This window comes from Cyprinus carpio, chromosome A2 (genome assembly GCF_018340385.1).
Source record: "Cyprinus carpio isolate SPL01 chromosome A2, ASM1834038v1, whole genome shotgun sequence".
In the NCBI taxonomy this organism is placed as follows: domain Eukaryota; kingdom Metazoa; phylum Chordata; class Actinopteri; order Cypriniformes; family Cyprinidae; genus Cyprinus; species Cyprinus carpio.
The window spans coordinates 15284756-15301463 of NC_056573.1; the positions used below are offsets into that span (position 1 = coordinate 15284756).

Below are 16708 nucleotides of genomic sequence, written 5' to 3' on the forward strand. Positions count from 1 at the left end.
ATTCAAGTGCAATGTGATTATAATATAAAGTTTTGATTGTACTTAATTGTAAACTTTATTACTCGTCTTTTTATGAATTTATAAATGAAATAATTAAAAAGGGCATTCAAAAATAGAAATACACATCTAAATTGAATGACTGAACCAAAAAAAAGAATAAAAGTAGTAATGTAGGAAATATGCTTCAAAGACTGGGTGGAAAAAATCTGTCAATGACTTACTGACGTGCACGAAAACCAATGTATTGGACCTGGAAATAATGTCTCTATATAGATATATACTATAATATATGTTTTTGTAAAAAGTATATTGTATATTATTATGTAAAGTATAATATTATACGTATAAATATAATATAATATAATATAATATAATATAATATAATATAATATAATATATAATATAATATAATATAATATAATATAATATAATATACGAGTTGTCTGGAACGCAGCATTAGGTTAACATTTCAATAAATGAGCATGAACTACAATAACTATCCACTCTATAAGGTGACATTTCAGCACTTGACAAACGCTTAGCACTAAGTAGCACTAAAAACACGGCTACGTGCGATTGTGTTAAGTGCATTTTTGGGAAACACACGTGAAACAATAACGAACGATCATAAAATGACTCGTAGAAAATGCTCTTAAGGGTTACAATCAATCGTTATCGAGAAACGCAGCCCAGTGCAGCCAACTATAGAACAGGTAGCATGCTTTGCTCAAACTTTTGTCATGGCGCTAGAACTGGTACTGGTACAAACAAGAATGGCAGTGGAAACGTGCAGATAAAGGGGTGGTGATATTATAATAAGATCCCTTTGCCACGTCACAAAGTGAGTGTAATCTGACACACTAGTTTTTTTCAAACGCTAGCAGAAAAAGGCTTACCAAAACAAAGTGAATATTTTTCACATTTCCTGGGATCGAAGATGATCCAGAAAAAATCAGATTTTCATGGTATGTCAATTTTAATTATGCATTCACACTGTGCTGCTATTGGCTGTATGAAATTTGGGCACACTAAAAAACCCTTTAGTGGTTGTCTTGGGCTTTTCACCTCAAGGATTGAAAGGTCTTTTTTTACAAACATACAAACAATGACAGTCTAGTCTAGTAATTTTTTAATAAAAAAAATGTGTCCACTTTATTGTTAACATAGGAATGCTGCCATTTGCAACTGAAATGTACAAGGCTTCCAATGTCATTTGCTTCCCGTTATTTTGGCTGTGCAAAAAAAATTCATTATGGTGCTTGATATTGCAAACTGGTATTTGTTATCATATTATTTGAACTATCATAATGATAAATGCACTGATTTGTAAGGAAATTGTAGTTTTAAATAATTTTGCTACACTTTTTTTTTGTTTTAGTTACTTGCTTATCTTGCCTAATGAATCGAAAATCTCGCACATTCACAGGAAAATTGTAAAAAATACGGTGGATATTTTGGATGTAAAATATTTTCTCTTATGCTAGTTTAAAACACAAGGACAAGAAGTTTGTTGGTTGATTTAACTGAAACGTATAAACATTGTAGCTGTGTGGCACAACACACACACAAAAAAAGATTTGTTTGACCATCTCAACCAGCCTGACAGCAACCGTGGCTCAACCAATGATATAGGTTTGGATGCATGACTATATACTGTATTTGTCTGACCAATGGCAGATGGGGGGAGTGTTTAAGACACCTGTCTGAAAAGTCGTTGTTTTATAATTCCACACTACTAAGAGCATTTACAAACTTCGGTTTTAAGTCAGTGTGAATTACTGTTTGCAACCTATTTTCCAATATTTGACAATTCAGAGTGACACAGAATATTCATTGAGATGAAAAACATCATTTTTATTAACATACTTCAATTCCATGTTAGCTTTAATGTATACATAGTTCGGTGTTTAGTTTGGCCTGGTTTTGTAGTCACAAAAATCATTACAGATTTTATTCAGTAAATTTCATACAAAGGATCATTTGTTTCAATACAATGAGCTTAGCTTGATAACATAGTCATGTGAAATCAACTCCGGAGCCATACTATATGTTGTATGCTCGCAAAATTATTTCAAATGAACAATTTTAATGTTGATGAACAGTTTCATTCCGCTCCATATTTATAATATATACAGTATGATCATTTTTAGCCAACCAGCTGCATGTAATTATGATTTTCAAAATGTTTGTTTAAATATATACAGTATGTATATTGAATTTATATATTTTTTCCCCTTATTCGTTACTTTCATCTTCATAAAGTAAAAAGGCACACACAAATGTCCTGAGAGAAATAAGTACAGAAAATACCTATTTTATTACAACAGCGTGGTAAAAGATTTGTTTCCAGTTTTGTTAAAAATGAAAAGAGGAAGATGGCAATGAAATTATAAGCACTCAAATGTGTACATATTCTTAATGCATCGGGAACCATGACGTTTATTTACACTTGATACCTTTATGTTTCCTGAGTACTCTATGCATAAGTTTTTGACAACACTATAGCTTGAAAATTGTTTCTATGCATTTGTATATACCTCATAAATGCCTTTGTAGATACTGGATTGATAAATCTGAGTACAGATACTGCTGCACTGTAATATAGATGTCCCTCTGTATTCAGTTGGTCTGACTGTATATTGTCTTTGAAATGTTCTCCTAAACAAATAATGCACACTTTTGATGTTTTCGTGCATTGTTTTCCCAGATGTGGCTCTGATTGTGCATTCACCTCATTGTGTATTATAGTAACACTTTACAGTAAAGTTCAATTTGTTAACATTAGTTAACATTAACAATGTAAAATACTTCTAAAGCATTTATTAATTCATGTTAATGTTAATTTCAACTTTTAATTTTAATAATGTAAAAGTTTTATCTGTTAATATTATTTAATGGCTGAGCTAACATGAACTAACAGTTAACAATTTTATTTGTATTACTTAAAATTAATGAATATTAATAAATACTGAAAGAAATGTATCACTTACTGTTAGTTAATGCATTGATGTTGACTAATATGAACCATATTGTAAAGTATTACCAATATTATGGTGCCTTTTTTTGAGCACAGATTCAGTATAAATATAAAGTACATTTCTGGAAAAAAAAAGGTGAATTTAACACTTCTATATTTGAATGTGTTTCAGGAAAAACTACAATTTCCTAATGGTTGAAATTGCCACTGAATTCAAAGAGGGCATAACATTTTCTGAAACTAAAAACGGAAACGCTAAATTGTGTTCCAACACTGTCCTCATACTCCAAATGCTGCAATGTCAGCTAACCTTTACACATCATCTTATCCTGTTTTTTGGCACAGCACTCCAAAAGATGACACAATTTTTCCATGCTTAAACTGCACTGCACATTGGCATGTAATTGGTGGTTTACTCAAAAACAGATATATCAAAGTGTAAATATTTATTTAGAGCCATTTCTAATTCAACTAAATCAAAAACTTTTTAAAAACTCAAAGACAGTCTGAAAAACAAAGTGGCAATGCCATATTAAACCACTGATTCCAGATGATTCTTTGAAATATTTGATTTGCACCATTCTGAAGCTGGCTAACATTTTTGGCATAATGAGTGCTGAACTGTTTAATTGACAACTGGTTTCTACATAGCTACATTTCCTTCTAACATTAAATATTTTCTACCCAAATTAATAGTTATTTGGTGAATAGCTATGTAGTAAACAGAATAACGTACAGCCATTATCACAAAATAAACCTGATAAGCCCTGTCAATGTTTTTTATTTCATGATAATAATTGGCTGACCGTCTCTTACATAATGGGACATTATAAAACAGTTCTATTCACCGATCTCAATGTTGCCAATCAATGTTTTATCATCTTTACTATCTGAATAAGCAGCATCTCTGTTATTATACATGGGATTTTCAAATGTAGACAATAACTGTCTTTTTGAACTTCTGTAGTACATGAAAGCTAGTGCTCCCAATATGCTGATCACTGCAATACTCAAGAACACAGCCAAACCCGTATTGACCTTGTGAGGCTCAGGAGCTGTGAAGAAATAAGAGGTAAAAATAATAAGAGAAACTAGTGTGAAACTGTGATATACACATTATATCAAACTGCAATTTTACTACATAACACATGCTGTTGAACATTTGGGAATAAGACTATTTTAAAGTAGAGAGGTTGCTGTTTTCTTGACATAAAATTAGATTTTTGAATATGTCTTGAAAAAAAAAAAGTAAAGGCATTAAGAATAAGACATCATATTACCTTCTTGTGGGGACTTAGTGGTTGTACTTATTACTGCAGAAAAAAAAAACAGGAATAAAAAAATCAGGTCTTTTTTAAAACAAAGACTGCAACATCTGTCTAAAATATTATAGATTAATAGATTGATAAATGTTAAATATCGGTGTTCTATTTCCCCTTTTATTTAAACATTCATATAAGCATAAATATCGATCATGTCAAAAATTTTACTAGTCTATCTATCTACTCTATCTATCTATCTATCTATCTATCTATCTATCTATCTATCTATCTATCTATCTATCTATCTATCTATCTATCTGTCTACTATATATATATACTGTATATATATATATATATATATATATTATTTTTTTTTCTTCTTCTAAAATCCATTTCTAAATATAGTGTAAATTCTAACAATATGTGGATCTGCCGTCTTTTGAGAAGAAAATATTTTTGTGAAATACGAATGTTTAAAAGGAAAAATTACATCTTCTACAACATCCTTGTATTTTTCAGGAAGATTTCAACAGTAAAATACTGAAACAGACTGGTTTTATTGTCACCTACAGTAACAGTCACTGCACAAACAATTTACTGAACAGTCATTTTTATTTGGAGGACTGAATTCACAAGACAGGTTTGAATTAGGTGTTTGGAACCAGCATATTAGTTAATAAGACATAATCCTGTGTTTCTCTGACAACAATACGTACCTTTGGCGGTTTTGCAGATAAATGATAAAGAAGAGTAGTCACAATGTTTTTTTCCCCATTTTTTAGTTTTGGAAGAGATTAATGCACATTCAAGATTCCAAAAATGCTCCCGATAGTCTTCTTCATAATCATTCACAGTTCCCCAGTTAGTGTAATCCACCACGGTATCGTCTGCCCATAACCAATGTCCTGTGTAGTTAGATAACCCAGGGTGAGATCATATGTACTCAACTCCTTAAGGCCCACGAGTTCAACCACTAATAATGTGAAAACTCGTGGACACTGGTAAAGGAACAGAAGAGGTTCCTATATGTGAATGTATATTTGGCACATTACCTTTCTGGGTTTGGAAAAGTCCAATCCAAAAGCTTTTGTAACTTTCAACGAGCATGAGGTTGTTCTCTATAAACTTCTGTTCCTCTTCATCCCTAATGCTGACAAGAGATGCTCCTGAAAACCAAAATGCAAACTTTGTTACTCTTTTGTTCTTTGCACCTGTCACGTAATTAAGTAAACATTTTTTTTAATAAATTTTTCTATCCTTACCCCATGTCATACAGAGTCTAGATGCTCTGCTCCATGATCTCTGGTCCATCACAAAAGAATAGCAACTGTCTTTGAAAGGTATCCACCTCACTGGACTGTCATCATCTTCTTGTGGGCAGTTCCCAGGATGCTGTGCTGGAACAGTCGGGGGAATGTCTGTGGAGAACATCACATGGAAATAGTGTTTACTAAGATGATACAAGAAGTATTATCCATTCAGTGTGGAATATGATTGGATGTGTTTTGTATCAAGAACTGAGCACCAAGGCTTTTAACTGTTTGTATCACATCACTGTTTGCATGTAAAGACAGACTGTGCATTTTTTCTGACTCTTTTTAAAGATTACATTTGTATGCCAGTAGGTGGCAAAAAGTCTTTATAATTAAGATATGGACTCATTGATTCAGCCAGTTCAATCAAAAACACGTATTCATTCAGAAACAATACAAGTGACCGGCTTCAAGGGTGAGTAACAGAATCATTCACTCAACCGATTTGTTCATAACACTGAGATGCATGATCGACGGTACGACTATGGCTTTGTTTGGAACTATTTTATTTGGTGGAGAAAAAAAAAAAAAAAAAAACTTACTGGTAATATTATAACAAATTGAATCGCAATTTCAATATAGGCCACTTAAATACTGTTTTGACTTCCAGGTGGGTGTCATATACGGAGAGCTTTGTATACAGGAGTTGATGTAAAATAGCCTTTCTAATGCATTCTAAAAATCTGAACAATTCAATAAGGTATTCATAATTATTTGCTATATTTTGAGACACACACACACACACACACACACACACACACACACACACACACACACACTCAAAAACTCACACATATATTTTGACGTATCTCACCTGTTGTTTGCTCACAGACACTGTAGTAGGTTTGATTGCAGAGAGTTGTTTTCCATTCTCCATCTGTGTCCATGTATGCACAAGGACGGTTGGGCCGTGGTTCAGAAGATGCCCATTTCTCCATATTCATGGGCCAGTTATTTGCCCATAGAAAATATCCTGTTGTCTGTTGAATGCAAATATACAGTCTGTAGATTATATACCATTACATTTGTTTTCCACATAATGCTCAACGTAAAATGACTTTCTTGAGCATCTCTATGGCACTTTTAAGATTCGTCCTTTTTTGGATTTTGACAGCCCTTGTAATCATTCACTTTCATTGTATGGCAATGAGCAGCCTGTACATTCTCCCAAACATCTCCCTTTGTGTTCCACAGAACAAAGAAACTCATAAGGATGACTAAATATTCCTATTAATTGCAATGCCATGACTTTCCCTTTCTCACTTGGGTGCAGTACCTGTACACTGCTGAGACCGATCCACATGGGCTGTTTGGCCCTATAGACCTGCAACTCGAGGTAAGCTTGTGTTATTAAATCCCGAATGCTGGCCAGATGAGCCCCCTCTGCCTCACAACGACTGTTTGCATCACTCCACGTTAGGTTCTCTTGAATCACTTTGAAAGATGAATTTCCAAGCTTGACAAAGGTTTTAGGAACTTCAGTTGGCACTGGGGCAATACCAGGATCTGAACATGTGAAAAATGACACAATGGAAGCAAAATATGAAGAATGGTAAAAGCCTGCAAAATATCTACAATTTCTTTGCAAGTGCACTGGGTTCAGCTAAACTCACCAACATCACGACTGCAGATAAAACCTTGAGTAGAATTACAGTCAGTTGCCACCCACTTGCCAAAGTCAGAGCCTGGACTCTTGCTCATAAAAACACATTCCTGTTTCAAAAAGAAATATCTATTAAAGCCACTACTTTTATCACTAAAACAATACTATTCAGTTATAATCTCAGTTTATTAGGATATACCTTTTCATCCGAATAGTGATATTTTGTCCAATAGTATGAATGCCACTGTGAATGGAAATAATATAAACAGTCCCCAGTCATACCAAAACATCTTGAGGTTAAATGTGCAATTTATTAAGCTGCAAATGTTTTTAAATGTTTTAAACACTTAGAAATGTCCATACATGGGTTTGAGGTTCTCCTTTGGCCCAGTCGGTGAATGTAACTGTACTCCCATCGGTCCACTTGAACCTCCCACTTGCCAAATTGCTGAATCCAATCCATAAGTCTGTGGTTTTCTCTCTAATCATTGTGCTTAAAAAGGCTGCAGCAAATGTGATGTAATAAATAAAACATACAGTGTCTGATAATGATCAAGTCAATGTGCATAGCTAAAAAATAATAATACATTAAAATTCTTTCTAATCAAGATACAGCAGTTCTAGAAAAATGTCACATTTTAATCTATTTTAATTCTGAGCAGTGCTTAAATCTCTTGTCTAATTCATTAACTGAACTATCACAAAGCTTTTACCTTGTTGTTGTTTACTCATAACAGATGCCAGATCTCCACCAAGCTCTCTGCAGTATCCTCTCGCTTCTGTCCATGTTTTCATGTCTTCTTTCATGTTGTAGCACTATAATGTGTTATATAAATGACCATTATTTATTTTCTTCTAAAAATGAATTGTCATAAACATAGATCATGACACAATTTCACAAATGTTGCATTGAAAATCTATTATAACACTTTTATTAAAAAAATATATATATATATTCTATAAAAACACTTTAAAAAAATAATAATCACAGCTTTATTCAGTAAGATCTGATTTTGCTGTGAAACAAGTTAATTTGATTGAGTTATAGAACAATCTGATGCAGAACTGTTTAATCACAATGACAAAAACTACATAAACACTAAAAATGTCTACATGTAAAACTTGAAGGTATAATTTTTATAACACATTATTATAATTATATATATATATACATATATATATACACACACATATTAGAATTCTAGAATATATTTATAATTACTTTTCCTTTGAAGTTTTTCCACTCAGGAGCACAGCCTCCTTTTGGCTGTTGTGTAGGGGCCACTGTGGCGTTCATTGGAGGTGACTGACTTCGCTTACAAAAAAAATTATATTCATCACCACAGTTTATAGTTTCCCAGAGTCCTGTAACAATCAAAGTGCTTTTTGTTCAGTGTAATTAATCAAATGTATCAACAGTGATTTGATCACACATTAGAAACATTTTCTGCACCAAATTTATCAGTGGTCAATAACACATTCCAATAATTATACAGTATCCACCATATTAACAGATCAAAAGATATGATGTACCTTGAGATGTGGTCAACTTCACACATCTTTCCTCACTGTTTATAAAAGCAGGCTGATTTGCTTCCCAAGCTTGATATACTACAGGGGACCCATCCATCCACCTTTATAGATAAAAAAAAAGTGTACCTTGAGATGTGGTCAATGTCCTTTTGTAAGGTAACATAGAATGCTGCTTGCATTCTTTAAACTTACTGGTAAGTCCCATCCAGATCAACTATCAAACCAATGATAAATTCATAGTGTGAATGCTTAGCCTGCAACACACAGAAAAAAGCACTACACTGAGTCAGTAAATTAAATGCGATATAAAACATTTATTAAAATAACAAATAATGCAAAGATGCATTTTGTGTGATATATGGACCACAAATATGATGCTAGAAAGTGTAACTCAGCCCTCGTACCTGATGCCAAAGGAACACCCGCTCATCCTCATCACTGATAACCGCAAGATCGCCATGTGATTTCTTACAGAATGTCCGAGCGTCGTGCATAGAAAGAGATGTGTACCGAGATACATAGTACTCGCTCCCTTGGAATTGAATCCAGCCATCCTCTGTTTCATTATAAACTAAATAAAAAGAAATAAATGTTTTGAAATCGAGTTCCTCTTTTACCCCATCAGTGTGACAAAAAAAGAAAAACACACACACAAAAAAATGGTTTGTGCAATTATAAGACTTACCTGGATTCGTAATATTTACTTCCTTTGGTATCTTTCCTGAAGACAAAGCAAAGCAGTTAGCTGTCATGTATTCAATGAAAAATGAAAAATAGCACTTTCTTTTTGATCCAGTGATGGTAGAATTAGACTTTTGCCAGAAAATGTACCTTTTCGGATTTGACAGTACCAGTCCTTTCTGTCTTGACAGTTTACGTCATTCCACGCTCCATCACTGTCCCAAATTGAAATTCTCATTTCAACACAATTTTCAATGTTGTTGAAATTGTTTGGTTCATCACTAGCCCAGCTTTGATAGGATGACTAAAACAGAGCAGATTTGGAAAAAACCTCAATGACATCCAATGTGAATTCTATTTAGTATTTATTGTCTTTTAACAAATTCTTTGTGAACTCACCGAAGAACCATCACTCCAAACAAAACCCACAGAGGGATCGTACATTCTGTAACCAATCCATGCTGGATACCCTCTACAAGCAAAACCACATAGTTTCTTTCTTTCCATCTTTCTTTTTTAATCATTAATTAATGCATTCATCTTTTTCAGTCATGTGACTTTTTTGTTCATCCACCATATTTATCACAGTTTATCAAAGAAATGGCAAGGAATAGAAAAACACAAGAACACTGCGACTCAGCCAAATATAACATTCATTGACATGTATACGCAAATGTATGGATATGGATTGTGGCTTAATTGTGGGTAATTATTGTGGATTATGATGGTCAGTGGCTGAAGAGTCATGTTACTGAAACATATGAACAGAGTCTGTTATTGATCATGTGGTATTGTCATACCAGTGAAACATGTTTGTCCATTAGCTGGACATTCATCAACTGTCATTATGCAAAAGGAATGATAGATATTACCCTCCTTGTTTCCAAGGAATATCAGCCTCATGATGGATGCTCAGGAGATCCCCGCCAAGCTCTCGGCAGTAGACAAGAGCTTCATCCCAAGTCTTCATTTGGATCGTGGGTACATTAAAATACTGCCAGAAAGACAAGGAAATCAGTCTTTCTGATTCTGTAATATGTTAGGAAATGTTCTACAATCTCTTTTATTTTGTTTTACATAACAAATTTACCCAAAACTCAACATGAAAATAGCTTTAAAAGCCCATTTTACCTTGACACAAAAGTCTTTAGACAAAAGTGGCGTCCATTCTTCGGGACAGCTTAAAGCAGGTGTGGTTGGTGGGGCTAAAGTTGTTACTAGTCCATCAGCTTTCTGCTTGCAGATGTATTTTTGCTTATCTGAGCAGCTGATCACATCCCAAAGCCCAGCAACAATTCCAGTCGTCATGGCAACACAGCCTTGTTTTCTTCCTGATTTTTTTTGTTTTTAAAGAAAAAGACTTTCTAAAATGTAGTACTGTAATTATGAGAAATCAGAAACGCAATCATTTAATTGACATTGAGTACAGTACCTGGCATCCCAGCGTTGAAATGAGTAAACGAGACTTCCTTAGTGTTGGTCCATTCAAAAGTGTGCAGATCCTTCTGATTAGACAACCCGATCCAGAAGTACTTCTCTGGTCGCGCTCCAACTACACTAACGAGGAATGCATTCTCTACTCTAATGGGGAAAAACAAACAGATTAAGCCTTTTGTAATGCAGAAAATGACACTGAAAGCTGTTCAGCTTTTCAATATAAAATATTTTACACATACATTTTGAAAAGTTTTATTTCAGATGCTTTAAGGTTTTAGTCAATGTAGTAAGAATGTAGAAAGGACAGAAAGCAGTGAAGAAGTGATCTGACCTGGATGAAATATCAACCAGTTGAGAATCAGCTTTTTCACACATCTGTTTTGCTTCTTCAAAGGTCTTAGACTCAGATCCTGCCATGTAGCAGTAGTACCCATACCTGGTCCAACCCTTTTCAAAAAATAAGAGAGCTGTCAGTAAATACATTTCACCACTTGATGACCAAGAACTTAAGTACAAGACATTAGGTCCTTTTATAATCATACAAATACATACTGTTTTGCATCCAGGGCTTGTGACAACTGTATCATTATTCGAGGCTTTAGAGCTGGCCTTCTTCTTACAGATGAAACCATACTTATTTTCACAAATATCATCAGCCCACTTTCCCTCCTAAATGTGAAACAGTCATTAATAATGATATGAGAAAGACAACTAGAATTTAAGATTACTTCTCAAATAACATGTTTTTAGTAAACTTGTCTTACTTCTTACATATAAAGTTCTTACCTCTCCTCTCATTAACACGCAGTCCTCTGCACGGACAGCAATGTGACTCGGCTCGCTCACCTCCCATGAGGCAAAGGGAACGCTAGATTGGTCACTCCATTCAAAGAGCATCTGCGTTTTACGGTCATTGAAACCAATCCACAGCTCGTCTGTTTTCACTGAAATAAGAGATGTAGAAAATCGACTAGCAGCCTCATATAGGGGTGACTTCCATACCTTTTCTTGCAATAGCACTGTTAAAAATTTATTCTGATCATCATAACGTACAGTATCCAAGCTGTGTGATGACAAAGCTTTGCTCTTCTTTGCTGAGAATACTCAGCAGGTCTCCTCCTTCCCGCAGACAGGAGTCTCGTGCCTTCAGCCATGTTTGCTTGGTGCGATGAAGGAGATAACAGTTGCTTGAATATGGAATCCAGGGGCTATGGCAAAAGCCAGTGTCCACCACTGTCCAAAAGACAAAGATAATACATTACTAACACCAGTTCCTAAACTTTTTGATGCTAGTACCCACCTCAAGAGGTGTAATCAAACTCAAGACCCATTAAATACATTTTAGAGTGTAATATGAGACATAAAAGCATATATATATATATATATATATATATATATATATATATATATATATATATATATATATATATATATATATATATATATACATTCCTAAACAAATTATTATAGCCCGTATTGAAGTAAGTTACCAATGCACTGACATGCAGTTCAATAAGGGAGTCAAATGTATAAGAACAACTTTAAGACTAAATCATTAAAAGATCAAATAACACTATATGTTTTTTTTATTTCTTTTCGGACACTGCTTGAATTCCAGTCCCACAGTTTGAGAACCGCTGCTATACGAAAGAAAGAGTGACTGGGAAGCCCACCTGGTGGAAGAGTAGGAACAGAATGGCCTCTTTGGCAGACATATCCATGTTTTTCAGAACAAGGTTCATTTGACCATTCAGAACCAAAAGCATTTTTCAGGACTCCACAACTGTAGCCTGGTTGTGTGGTTGGGTATCCTCAACAAAGAGAGAAATGCTCATTTCAGTCAAGTAATATGCTCAATTAGCTAGTGAATGTTGATTTTGTTTGTTCATTTAGCTATTCAATACAGGCCTAAGAATCTATAGGATATGGTGAATAAAGGCAAAATGAAGGTCTCTCAATTCATGCTGCATTTACATTTATTGAAGTACATATTTCTTTTTATCTGATTGTTTGTTCCCTGGGAATCAAACTAGTGTTGTTGTATTGTGTTCTTCCAGTTAAGCTACATTAATTCAATGAGACTGAATCCTTTGACTGAAAGATGGTCTTACCACTGAGCCATTTCAGATAACGTAACGGCTGTCCATTGCTCCATTGCCATCCACTGGTTACATCTAATTTATTCAGTCCCGTCCATAGTGCACTTTGAGTGCTCTGAACAATTCCTAGATAAGACAGTTTTCTCAGTGTTTTATTCTTTGCATATTTCTAGACATCCATCAATGTTACATTAGTGCATGTAATGATGCACAGTTCCATTCAGAGGATCTCTTTGTCAGAACTGTACCTGCTACAAAGGTGTGTTCGTGAGGTTCAGAGACACTCAGCAGCTCTCCACCTTGCTGCTGGCAGCTCTTTCTAGCCTGGTACCATGTCAGGGCTGACCTACTATTCACTTGGTAATAAACGTTGGTCAGAGGATGTTTGACCCAGAATGCATCTGCAAATCATCACTACTCATCAATATGTGCAAGCCAATGTTTCATTGTTTGAATATAAGTTATTAGTTTAGCCTTAAGTGATGGACAAGTAACAATTGCAGTCTCAAAGATTTTATATTTATCATGCAGGCAACATTTGAAATATAAAGTGAATGAGAAATAAACCTACTGTCTCTTGTTGGGCAGTAGCCCCAAAGCTGATTAACACCGTAGTTTGTCTCAATAGAACACCATAGACGTTGATGTTGTTCATCAATATTGGTACAATCTGCATACCATTTTTTCTCATAAAGAAAAGGAAATTGACATGGGCGCCCAAATGCATTTCCATCAATGGTATACAATTCTGTAAATTAAAATGTAGAGTTTGTAGATCAGTTATTCGAACCATCATTTATAGTGCTTGTGAAATGATCACATTTGTAATAAAATGAAATACACATTTACATTTGCAATAAAATTATAAAATCTTAATTTAATCATCCAGTTAAATATTAGATAGCATGGCATTAAATGGAATTAAATTGATTAGAGTTGGAAATCACTTTCTACTCAAAAAGTGATATAATAAATCAGTTGCATTGGTATCAAGGGTAGTATATAACAACAAGAGGGTCCCATTGTGAAAAAGGGATTTGCAAATATAAGGGAATATCCAAATATGGATGCAGCAATTGATGTTTTGATTTTGTTTTTAAAGCCTGTAAAACAGAATTTTTTGTTTCTTGAAGCCTGTTAAATAGAACTGAGGACATACAGTCATTTATTTTTAATAAATTAATTCAGTGTTCTGTGTTTTTATTTATTTATTTATTTATTTTTGTGATTGCATCTGGGGGCCACGCAGTTACACATAAACATAACCACTATTCAGACTTCCCAAGCCAAGGAAAAATCGGTCTTATTCAGATTCAAATCTATGTTTTTATGCAACTGACTTAGAAAAAAATGTTATGACCAGTCTTAAAGAAAACACACACACACACACACACACACACACACACACACACACACACACACACACACACACACACACACACACACGCACACACACACAGATTACTAACTTGTAAGACTAGTCTAAGCTGTTTACGCAATGGCCACTGAACTGATGGAAAACTTGTGAAGGACAAACAAGCTTAGCCGTCTCATTAAAGGGAGAAGCAACTTGAGACTTCACCCACAGTTTGGATTCATATTTGTTTAAACTTCATTTTAATGGACATTTGAATAAAATCAACAAGCATTATATTAGTTAGGGGAAGCATTAACTTCATTTTAATGGACATTTTATTATAGAGACTTACTAATAAGGACAAAAAATGTTAGGAATCAATGTTTTGTTTCATCATTATGCAGCGAAATAACTGTTTAGAAGAAGAAAAAAATGCATTGTCACTTTGACAATAAGTTCAATAGACACATACCTTCATAAGGCTTAGAGCAAATGTTGTTTAGTGTTCCTTGAATTGTCCATTTGCTCTTTATTCCAGTGTCTTTTGAGATCACTGGCACACCATTATCATTAACAGCCAGATACAGAGATTCGTTCTTAAGGCCAAGCAATGCATCTCTGTGGCATTCCCACTTCTGCAGAACATTGTCATCTTCACAAATCAGCCACTGCAGTTTTTTGCCCACTGTTTTACTTCCTACTCCAAGGCATTTCTTTGTGAACGTGTTCAAAATGCGATTCTTTGAAGTCCAGCGAAACTGTTGTGAGTTACTGTGTGGGTCACAGGTGGCAAGCCGTTCAAGGGAGCTGGTCATGCATTTGTTATAATCCACATTATATATTAGAAAGTTTCCTCCTGCACAACAATTTGATGAGATGATGCAGCATTCAGTTATTTTCACATATATACAAATGCACTATATCATATATATATATATATATTTTTTTTTTTCACAATAAATAATACTGTTTGCAACAGCAAAAAGTATGATTATTATTGTCATTCATTTTTAATTTTGATTTAAGAAAAAAGACATACCTGACTGTGCAAAGCAGTTTGATAGATGTAATATGAGTAATATAACTACTGTTACTATTATCTTCATCTTGATCCAGAATATATTTTGCAGTGCTCCTAGGTTCATTCCAGTGTCATCCTCTGTCGTTGGCTGAGATTCTGCAGTCTCACATTTGCTCATGCAGACCTGCCCTTTAAACTGGTTTGATTGTTCCAATCAGAAGCACATCCTGTCACATGTCTTTTTCTTCAAAACTGTTGAAACACTAATGTCACAAGGCTTCTTTGGAAAGAATGAGATGTCTTCTCAATTATTGAAAATATGGTCTTAGTCAGCTTGTTTTCTGAATTTTGGTGTAAATAAGTGTTTTGGCTTGAGTACTTGAGTAACACAGTTCATTTTGGTACTATACGATGATTGTCCATGCCAGACCATCCGGAAGAAGTCAAACCTATAGTCACTGTCACCTCCTAAATCACTGAGACATTCCCTCTTCCCAGCAATGGTTCTGTCCTGTCAGCATACACAACAATAGCTGTACAAAAAACTGAATTACAGTTAAAATTTATGGTCCAAGTGCAATTTCCTGTTATGCCTTGTACTCATGTTCCTGGACATCCTGTGTAAAAACTTGTGGTGACAGCAATTTACCACATAAGAAAATATGTTAAGGTCATGCCAGCCCTAATACTGTTAGATACTGTTACTGTCTGTGAGACGCACCTGTTACTTTTTAAATAATAGTTCTATTTATAAATATACAATTATATAAATACTTTTATTCAATAATTAATTTATAAATAATTAAATAATTACAAATAATTTTTCACAGATTTGCCTCCAATCACCCTGGTGTAATTTAGTTCATTTTGCATACATTTACCCATTGTTATGACATCACTATCTATCTTTCTGCCTCATGAGAACCAATTGGGAGATACAAATCACTGATTAACTGCTGGCCCTTCGGAGAACCACACACCCTCGTGTAATGGTGCCTCTCAAATCCCATGCTTTATAAACTGGCAGAAAAAACTGTTGCCTCAACAGCCCCACATCTGCTACATACAGAAAGATCTCAGACACAAAGTTATTAATTTACAGAAGAAAACATTGTGAGAAATATGGACACTCAATCTTTACTTAAAATGTATTAAAGATTCTTTTGCATTTTATTGTAAAATATTAAATCACATGGTATTTTTTAAGGACTATGGGACAACACACTTTTACAAATTTACATGGGTTCTTCATCTCTGTTCTGGCAGAGGACATTATAATTCTGTTTACTCTTGATATGCTCATCAGTGTATCGCCTGTGTGAACTGTGTCAACCAAAATATGATTGCCGTCAATAACCGCAAGAAATGTGTAACAAGAACTGATAGTAATGTATCATATTGTAATACCATTTACAGTAAGCTTCC

The 16708-nt window shown here is 34.3% G+C and overlaps 1 protein-coding gene across 2 annotated transcripts; it reads right to left on the reverse strand.

Moving 5' to 3' along the window:
- Window positions 1-3408: 3408 nt before the first annotated feature.
- On the reverse strand, window positions 3409-15476 carry LOC109086957 (macrophage mannose receptor 1-like). 2 transcript variants are annotated; one of them, XM_042774807.1, is made up of 31 exons: window positions 15302-15476; window positions 14735-15115; window positions 13477-13653; window positions 13154-13306; window positions 12918-13031; window positions 12480-12617; window positions 11860-12039; window positions 11593-11750; window positions 11359-11475; window positions 11138-11253; window positions 10802-10950; window positions 10501-10700; window positions 10242-10363; window positions 9769-9841; window positions 9520-9673; window positions 9374-9409; window positions 9093-9259; window positions 8881-8942; window positions 8689-8789; window positions 8378-8520; window positions 7869-7971; window positions 7519-7658; window positions 7355-7399; window positions 7166-7265; window positions 6829-7058; window positions 6367-6532; window positions 5502-5657; window positions 5292-5405; window positions 4956-5144; window positions 4258-4290; window positions 3409-4032 (listed from the first exon to the last, which is right to left on the reverse strand). In XM_042774807.1, the coding sequence occupies exons 1-31, from the start codon at window positions 15459-15461 to the stop codon at window positions 3818-3820; spliced, it is 4392 nt and encodes a 1463-aa protein (XP_042630741.1). In that variant the 5' UTR covers window positions 15462-15476; the 3' UTR covers window positions 3409-3817. The 2 variants fall into 2 exon arrangements, with proteins under 2 accessions (XP_042630741.1, XP_042630734.1); XM_042774800.1 differs by having other exon boundaries at window positions 14735-15118.
- Between the last annotated feature and the right edge of the window lie 1232 nt (window positions 15477-16708).

What these genes read in the sequence shown, in the direction of transcription:
- LOC109086957 (XM_042774800.1), bottom strand. Translation starts at nt 15,461, where the DNA reads ATGAGCAAATGTGAGACTGCAGAATCTCAGCCAACGACAGAGGATGAC. An exon ending in TTATCTGAAATGGCTCAGTG is followed by an intron (nt 12,618 to 12,917) that starts GTAAGACCATCT and finishes CTCTTTGTTGAG; the next exon opens with GATACCCAACCACACAACCA. An exon ending in GATCTGGATGGGACTTACCA is followed by an intron (nt 8,790 to 8,880) that starts GTAAGTTTAAAG and finishes TTATCTATAAAG; the next exon opens with GTGGATGGATGGGTCCCCTG.